General features: G+C 44.9%; 1 protein-coding gene across 1 annotated transcript in view; it reads right to left on the minus strand.

Moving 5' to 3' along the window:
• LOC105481272 (mucin 16, cell surface associated) overlaps window positions 1-9,665 on the minus strand; it is a 170,065-nt gene that overhangs the window by 104,802 nt on the left and 55,598 nt on the right. The window contains exons 6-7 of the mRNA XM_071086180.1: window positions 9,149-9,262; window positions 56-5,251 (exon numbers count right to left, since the gene is read on the minus strand). Of these exons, the coding sequence (XP_070942281.1) occupies window positions 56-5,251; window positions 9,149-9,262 (5,310 nt within the window). The remainder of the gene's footprint in view (window positions 1-55; window positions 5,252-9,148; window positions 9,263-9,665) is intronic.

The following is a 9,665-nucleotide window of genomic DNA, read 5'->3' on the forward strand; positions in this document are numbered from 1 at the left end:
GAATGGAAAATTTTATAGTATTTATATTTTACCACAATAAAAAAGTTATTCTTACTTGCTCTTGAGGTCACACTCTCAGAGACCAAGGTGGACATCCCAGGTGTGGTCAGAGGAGCAAAGGAGCTTCCAGCCAGTGTATTGAAGGTGGTTGTGGTCTTGGCCACAGTGGGACTGGAACCTGTGGCAGCTAAATTAGTGGTTTCAACCACCGTAGTTCTCAAGATAGTGGTTGGACTCACTCCTTCTCTATGACTGGGTTTACGTGGTGTTGGCGTCTCTGATGGTATCAAGGTCATAGGGGTGCCTGTGACAGTCCCGGAAAATTCTGGGGGTCCAGCTGAGGTTACAGATGATGAGGTTTTTGTGTTCCAGGAGGTCACAGTTTGGGTCTTACCAGTTGTTATGGAGGCACTGGGAAGCCCAGAGACAGCAGGGGAAACAGTCAGAGTTAGAGTACCGGTGCTGGTCTCTACTGAAGAGCTGGTGGCTAGTGAGCCTGTAGTCTCTAATAAACCAAGGGAAAGAGTTGAAGTTGGAATCATTGTGCTGGTTTCTGTCCCTGGATGGGTGGAAAGTGAGGCTGTTTTTGCAGAAACACCAGGTGAAGCAGTTGGATTTAGATCAACTCTGCCAGTTCCAGTTACAAGTAGGGTGAAGAGAGAGGATGTTGTCTGAGTTGAGAGAGCTGTGCTAGTCTCTGTGCCAGGTCTAATGGAGAGTGAGGCTGTGGTCCCTGATACTTGAGGAAACACAGTTGAAGCAGGAAACGTACTTGTCTCTGTGCTGGGATGGGTGATCAATAAGGCTGTGGTCTCTGGCATAACAGGAGAATGAGTCAAAGTTGGAATAGTTGTACTAGTTGCTGCCCCAGAACTAGTGATCTGTGAAGTCACCATCTCTGGTGCAGCAGGGGAGATTGTTGTCAGCCCAGCTGAACTGACTTCTGTCCCAGGACTGGTGGCCATTAAAGGTGTGGCATCTGGTCTACTATGGGAAAAACTGGGGGTTGTTCTCAAAACAGGTGTGCTGATCTGTGCAGGATGAGTGACCCAGGAAGCTGTTGTACCTGGCTCACTAGAGGAAACAGTCCGAATTGGAACAGTGAAGCCAGTCTGTGTCCCAGGATGGGCAGCCAATGAGGCTGTGGTCTCTGGTTCACCAAGAGAAGGAGTCAAAGTTGGAATAGCTGTACTAGTGTCTGTTGCAGAACTAGTGACCTGTGACGTCACTACCTCTGGTATACTGGATGGGATGGTTGTAATTGGAACAGCTGACCTGGCGTCTACTCCAGGACTGGTGACCATTGAGGGTGTACTGTCTGATCCCCTATGGGAAAAGTTGGGAATTGTCCTAGAAACCTTTGTGCTGGTCTCTGCAGGATGAGTGAGCCATGTGGCTGTAGTCACTGGTTCATATGGGGTCTCACTCAATGTTGGGAAGGTTGTACTGGTGTCTGTTCCAGAACTAGGGACCAGTGAGGTCACCAGATCTGACATATCAGGTGAGACAGTTGTCGTTGAAACAGCTGAACTGGCTTCTGGCCCAGGACTGGTGATGGCTACTGGGAGTGTGGTGTCTGACTCACTATGGGAAAACTTGGGGGTTGTCCTGGAAACCATTGTGTTGGTCTCTGCAGGATGAATGTGCTGTGTGGCTGTTGTCTCTGGTTCATATGGGGTCTCCGTCAGTGTTCGGAAAGTTGTAGTGCTGTCTGTCCCAGAACTAGTGACCAGTGAGGTCAGCATCTTTGATGCACCAGGGGAGACAGTCAGAGTTGGAATGGCTGAACTTGTGTGTGTCTCAGAATAGGTGATAAATGAGGTTGTGGTCTCTTGTTCATCAGGAGAAAGAGTCAGAGCTGGAATAGTTATACCGGTGTCTGTCTCAGAACTAGTGACCTGTGAGGTCACCATATCTGGTACATCAGATGAGGCAGTTATTGTTGGAAAAGCTGAACTGGCTTCTGCCCCGGGACTGGTGGCTATTGAGGGTGTGGTGTCTGGTTCACTATGAGAAAAATTAGGGGTTGTCCTGGGAACTGTTGTGCTGGTGACTGCAGGATGAGTAACCCATGAGGCTGTTGCCTCTGATTCATGTGGGGACTCAGGCACTGTTGGAAAAGTTGCACTGATGTCTGTCCCAGGGCTAGTGACCAGGGAAGTCAGCACACCTGGTATACCAGGTGAAATAGTTGTTGAAATGGCTGAGCTGGATTCTGCCTCAGGACTGGTGACTGTGGAAGGCATAGTGTCTGATTCACTATGGGAAAAGCTTGAGGTTGTCCTGGGAACAGTTGAGCTACTCTCTGCAGGATGGGTGACAAATGAGATTTTTGTAAATGGCTCCCCAGTGGAGACAGTCAAAGTTGGAACAACAGAGTTTGTTTCTGTCCCGAAATGAGTGATCCATGAGGCTGTGGTCTCTGGTTGACCTGAGACAACAGTTAGATTTGGAAATGCACTGGTCTCTGACCCAGAACTAGGGACCAGTGAAGTCACCAGCCCTTGTACAGTAGGGGAGACAGCTAAAGTTGGAATGGCTGAAATTGTCTTTGCCTCAGAATGGGTGACTAATGAAGTTGTGGTCTCTGGTTCACCAGAAGAAATAGCCAGAGTTGGAATAGTTGTACTGGCTACTGCACTAGAACTAGTGACCAGAGAGGTCATCACTCCTGGTACCTCAGGTAAAACAGTTGGAACAGTTGAGCTGGCTTCTGCCCTTTCTGTCCTATGACTGGTGGCCATTGAAGGTGTGGTCTCTGGTTCACCAGGAAAAAGAGTCAGAGTTGGAATAGTTGTACTGGTCACTGCCCCAGAACTAGTGACCAAAGGGGTCACCACTCCTGGTACCCCAGGTGAAACAGTTGGAGTTGGAACAGCAAAGCTGGCTTCTGCCCCTTCTACCCTATGACTGGTGGCCGTTGAAGGTGTGGTCTCTAGTTCACCAGGAGAAAGAGTCAGAATTGGAATAGTTGTACCTGTCACTGCCCTAGAACTAGTGACCAAAGGGGTCACCACTTCTGGTACCCCAGGTGAAACAGTTGGAATTGGAACAGCAGAGCTGGCTTCTGCCTTTTGACTGGTGGCCATTAAAGGTGTGGTCTCTGGTTCACCAGGAGAAAGAGTCAGAGTTGGAATAGTTGTACTGGTCACTGCCCTAGAACTAGTGACCAAAGGAGTCACCACTCCTGGTACCCCAGGTGAAACAGCTGGAACAGCTGAGCTGGCTTCTGCCTCATGACTGGTGGCCATTGAAGGTGTGGTCTCTGGTTCACCAGGAGAAAGAGTCAGAGTTGGAATAGTTGAACTGGTCACTGCTCTAGAACTAGTGACCAGAGAGGTCACCACTCCTGGTACCCCAGGTGAAACAGTTGGAACAGCTGAGCTGGCTTCTGCCTCATGACTGGTGGCTGTTGAAGGTGTGGTCTCTGGTTCACCAGGAGAAAGAGTCAGAGTTGGAATAGTTGTACTGGTCACTGCCATAGAACTAGTGACCAGAGAGGTCACCACTTCTGGTACCTCAGGTGAAACAGTTGGAGTTGGAACAGCAGAGCTGGCTTCTGCCCCTTCTGTCCTTTGACTGGTGGCCATTGAAGGTGTGGTCTCTGGTTCACCAGAAGGAAGAGTCGGAGTTGGAATAGTTGTACTGGTCACTGCCCTAGAACTAGTGACCAGAGAGGTCACCACTTCTGGTACCCTAGGTGAAACAGTTGGAACAGCTGAGCTGACTTCTGCCTCATGACTGGTGGCCATTGAAGGTGTGGTCTCTGGTTCACCAGGAGAAAGAGTCAGAATTGGAATAGTTGTACTGGTCACTGCCCTAGAACTAGTGACCAGAGAGGTCACCACTCCTGGTACCCCAGGTGAAACAGCTGGAACAGCTGAGCTGGCTTCTGCCTCATGACTGGTGGCCATTGAAGGTGTGGTCTCTGGTTCACCAGCAGAAAGAGTCAGAATTGGAATAGTTGTACCTGTCACTGTCATAGAACTAGTGACCACAGGGGTTACCACTGCTGGTACTCCAGGTGAAACAGTTGGAATTGGGACAGCTGAACTGGATTGTGCCCCATGACTGGTGGCCATTGAAGGTATGGTGTCTGATTTACTATGAAAAAAAATGGAAGTTGTCCAGGGAACTGTTGGGCTGGTCTGTGCAGGATGCGTGACCAATGAATCTGTGGTAGCTGGTTCACCAGGGGAGCTTGTCAGAGCTGGATTAGTTGTACTTGTCTCTGCCGCCAAACTGGTGACCATTGAGGTCACCATCCGTGATACACCAGGCAAGATAGTTGAAGTTGGAATGGCCGAACTTGTCTGTGCTTCAGGATGGGTGACTAATGAGGCTGTGGTCTTTGGTTCACCAGAAGAAAGACTCAAAGTTGGAATAGTCATATTTCGGTCTGTTCCAGAACTAGTGACCTGTGAGGTCACCAGATCTGCTGCACCAGGTGAGACAGTCATAGTTGGAATCGCTGAACTGGTTTCTGCCCCAGGACTGGTGGCCACTGAAAGTGTGGCATCTGATTCATGATGGGAAAAATTGGGGATTGTTCTGGAAATGGTTGAGCCGGTCTCTGCAGGATGAGTGAGCCATGTGGTTCTTGTCTGTGTTTCATGTGGGGACTTAGTCAGTGTTGGGAATGTTGTACTAGCATCTGTCCCAGAAATAGTGACCAGTGGGGTCAGTGCATCTGGTTCACTAGGTAAGATATTTGTTGGAATGGCTGAGCTGACTTCTACCCCATGACTTGTGGCTGTGGAAGATACAGTGTGTGATTCACTGTGGAAAAAACTGGTGGTTGTCTTGGAAACAGTTGGGATGGTCTCTGCAGGATGGATAACCCATGAAGCTGTTGTATCTGGCTCACTAGAAGAAACATCTAGAGTTTGAATAGCTGGACTTGTCTCTGCCTCAGAACTAGGGACCAGTGAGGCTGTGGTCTCTGATTCTCTATTGAAAACAGATGGGGTGGTCCTGGGAAGAGCTGCGCTGGTTTCTGCTCCCAGGCTGGTAGCCAATGAGGATGTTATTTCTGGAACATCAGGGGAAACATATGGGGTTGTGATCGTCATTTCTGTGGTACTTGTGCTGGCCATTTGCACTGATGCATTGAGGGGAGTCAGTGTTCCCAAAGTAGAAGTATAGACACTGGTGGTCAAGATGGCTCTGGAAGTGGTCTTCGGAGCTGTGGTGGTGGTCTTCAGAGCTGTGGTGGTGGTCTCCATTCTTTTTGTCCCTCCCGTGTGTAGTCCTGTGAATTGGGGAATGGGCACACAATTTGAACAAAATGATTTCACTTACTGGACTAGCAATAGCTTATTTATTCTCCATATGAGGAAAGGGAGAGAAATGTTTCTCAGTTACTAGGATGTGCCTGGGATGCTCCTGGAATGGGAAAAGAGACTGTGATTGGTATTCCCCTATCTTACCTTCGTCGGTAACTTGGTTGTATCTTCTATAACTCCTCTGTGAATTCTTGACCGCAGTAATCTATTCCCTCTTCCCATGTGTTTTCTGCACCGTCAGCCTCTGAGCCTTGCTCAAGCTCTTCTCTCTGCCTGAAGTGCCCACTTCTCATCAGATTCCTTAAGTTCTGCCATTCTTGTGTGCCAAGCCCACATTCACCTTTACAAATTCATGCCAGAACTCATCTTTGTTTCTCAATATTTCCTTATCACACTGTCTGAATCTGCATTGTGCCATCCTTCCCAGTCTCATTTGTAACAGCTATTCACGTCTGACTGTTTGGCATATGGTAAGGGCTCAACTAATATTTGTTGAATGGTTGAATGAATGAATATGTGGATGGATGTATACTTAAGTGGATCTCCTCTGACTTGAGAGAGATTAAGTATTGTGCATTGTGTTTGAGAGCTTGGGTTCTGGAATAAGATAGCCCTGCCTGGGATTCTGGCTCTTTCTCTAAAGAGAAGGATGGCTCTTTAAGTTAAAAAATATTGCTCGACCTCCACTTTTCCATCTATAAAGTGGGGATAAGTACAATGGCCATCTCAAAATGTTGGTACAAAGGCACCAAGCACAGTGCCTCCTGGGTCACAATAAGACATTACTACTATTACCATGACTATGACCTGCTATTGCTACTGTTATTACTATCACTTCTCCACCTACCATTACTGCTGTTATTGCTACTGCTACTACTACCTATTGCTATGGTTATTACTATGATTACTACTACTTACTACTACTGCTGCTACTACTATTGTTACTACTAGTATTATTTACTATTGCTACTGTTACTATTACCACTGCTACTACTACTACTGTTACTACTACCACCACTCTACCTACCATTACTGCTATTACTACTGTTACCACAACTATTACTACCTATCACTATGGTTATTACTATGGTTACTGCTACTTACTATTACTACTGCTGCTGCTATTACTATTGTTACTACTGCTATCACTTAATATTACTACTCTACCTACAGTAGAGTAACAGCAGTAATGGTAGTGCTCTACCTGCCATTACTGCTGTTATTACTATTGTTACTACTACTACTACATATTGCTATGGTTATTACTATGGTAATTACTATGGTTACTACTGTTACTACTATTGTTGCTACCACTATTACTTATGATTTCTACTGTCATGATTACCACTGCTACTACCTACTACTACTACTGTTACTACTCAACTCTACCTACCATTACTGCTATTATCACTACTATTAGTACTAGTATTACTGCCTATTGCTATGGTTATTACTACAGTTACTACTACTTACTAGTGTTATTGCTGCTATTGTTACTATCACTACTACTTACCATTACTACTGTCACTACTAATAATTCTACTACAAAATAAACATTTGCTAAATAGAATTCTCCACCAACCACACTAGACACTACCAGAGCTGGGCAAGGTGACTGGGATACCTCTGAAGAAGATTCCAGTAGCATTGATGAGACAGCAGCTGCTGACCAGGCTTTAGAAAATGGTTCCTATGGAAGAGGAAGAACGCCCTGGAGACTTCTCTATAAAGCCCACAAAGCCTACTGGAGTTTGGTAGAGAAAGGGGCTAAAATGAAGGGGATTTTGACTTTGATTGTGGAGCAATGTCCCTGTGTTGCTGGATATACTCTAAAAACAATACGTCTGAGAATGCACACTCTAAAGTGCTTCATGTGTATTTAACAATGATGGTGATAATGATGGTGATTATGTTGATGGGAAGGAGGAGGAGGAGCAATTGCAAAGCACTTGACATGCACTGTCTCTTTGATCCTCACAAGAACATTAAATGGCACATTTTGGCTGGGCACAGTGGCTCACGCCTGCAATCCCAGAACTTTGGGAGGATGAGGTGGGCAGATCACCTGAGGTCAGGAGTTCTAGACCAGCCTGGTCAACATGGTGAAACCCCATCTCTACTAAAAATACAAAAATTAGCTGGGTGCAGTGGCATGCATCTGTAATCCCAGCTACTCGGGAGGCTGAGGCAGAAGAATGGCTCGAACTCAGGAGATGGAGGTTGCAGGGAGCCGAGACTGCGCCTCTGCACTCTAGCTTGGGTGACAGAGCAAGACTCTCCTCAAAAAATAAAATAAAATAAAATAAAATAAAATGCACATTCTATAATTCTTGTCATTTTACAGGAGAGAAAGAGAAATCCAGAGACCACAATTTACCAAGGTCACACACAGCTATTGACAGGGTGACAACTTGAACATCATTGTATCTAAATGCTAAACCCATATTATTAACCACTGCTTCATATTAATTCCCTAAAGCAACTTCTGGATCTTGTGGGGACCAGAATGGAAAGAGAATGAAGTGAGGTGAAAACGCCCATATAGTAAGATGGATCTTAGGACACATTCTCCAGTTCAGTGGTTCTCAACCAGGGGCAGTTTTGCTTCCAGGGGACACTTAACAATGTCTGGAGATATTTTTGGTTGTCACAACTGTGTGTGGACGAATGGTATGGCATCGAGAACAGAGGCCAGAGACGCTGGCAAACATCCTACAATGCACAGCACAGCTCCCCACCGCAAAGAAGTATCTGCCCCAAATGACAATAGTGTCAAGGTTGAGAAACCCAGATTTTAATTTATTTATGTATTTCATGTTACTGCCTTTTAAAATGAAAATTTTATTTCAGACTTTATTCAAAACAGAAGAAGGAGGAATTACTAAATATTGTGACAAAGAAAACATGTAACAGTGATGTCATAAACCATCTTACATTTATATCATGTTTTTATTCCCCCCATTGTAGTTACATATTGTAATTTAGCTCTCCAGTGATGACAAACATAAACAACCCAGGAGCTCACCCATCTTCTTTATTTAAGTGAAAGTTAAAAAAAAGTACAGTTCTAAATTTTTCATCATGGGAGAGATATAATCCTAGGTGTTTTTTTTTTAAGTTTCTCTTACAAGAGAGTTGTGTCTGTTTTTCAACCAGGGCATACATAAAGGCTGTTAATTTATACTTCTTTTTCCTGCATTTGCTAGAACTATTGGGATGTATTTTCAGATATTTTACATATATATATGTAATAGATATATATATAATTATACATATATATGTATTTTTTATTTATTTATTTATTTTTGAGACAGAGTCATGCTCTGTCACCCAGGCTGGAGTGCAGTGGCACGATCTCAGCTCACTGCAGCCTCTACCTCCTGGGTTCAAGTGATTATCTTGCTTCAGCCTCCCGAGTAGCTGTGATTACAGGTGTGTGCCACCATGCCCGGCTAATTTTTATATTTTCAGTAGAGATGGAGTTTCACCATGTTGGTCAGACTGGTCTCGAATTTTTGACCTCAGTTGATCCACCTGCCTCAGCCTCCCAAAGTGTTGGGATTAAGGTGTGAGCCACTGTGCCTGGCTCATAGTAAGTTTTTAATGAGCATTGAAAAAAATTAGTTAATAAGGACAAATTTGTGAATATTTGATGTTGGACAAAGCTACTCAACATGCCATGAGAAGAAAGAGAAGTGGTAACATCTACCTGGTAACCATTAGACAAAGACCCAGTTCAGACAGGGAAACCTATGACAACCACACACAATTCTCTCTCTAAAGAATACAAGCATTTTGTCTCTCTAGAGGAGGAAATATGGTCACAAGTGGCATTATTGGGAGGCAAGCAAAGTTAAACTTACCTTTAGGACTGGCAGGCAATGTGGATGTCTGAGGACCTTTGACCGGTCTTATGGTACCTCTGTGTGCTGCTTCACTGGGTATTTTTGTGATGTGCTCCATAATGCCATCAGTTCCTGAAGATGAAGGTAGGGAGGAAAACTGGGGTAACTCATCTCATTCAGAAGAAGAGCACTGTCTAAATGAATCCACTTCATTGGCCACAAAAACTCCTCAAGTCCATTAACATGAACTGGAGCTGGGACTGTGTGCCATAAGTGGCCACACCAGTCCATAGATCCATTCACCTACCTATAGATTTGTCCATCCTTCCCTTCATTCATCCCTAGATCTGATCATCTATTCTTCCATTTTTTCATCCTTTTATTCCTTCCTCCTACCACCCATTCTTCCTTTCGTCTTTCCTCCCTTTTTTCCTTTCTCTTGCTTTTTAAATTTTTAATTAAAAAGTTTGTACTTCAATAGCTTTGAGGGTACAAGTGGTTTTTGCTTCTATGGATGAATCATATAGTGGTGAAG

The sequence above is a fragment of the Macaca nemestrina genome, chromosome 20 (genome assembly GCF_043159975.1).
Source record: "Macaca nemestrina isolate mMacNem1 chromosome 20, mMacNem.hap1, whole genome shotgun sequence".
Taxonomy (NCBI): Eukaryota; Metazoa; Chordata; class Mammalia; order Primates; family Cercopithecidae; genus Macaca; species Macaca nemestrina.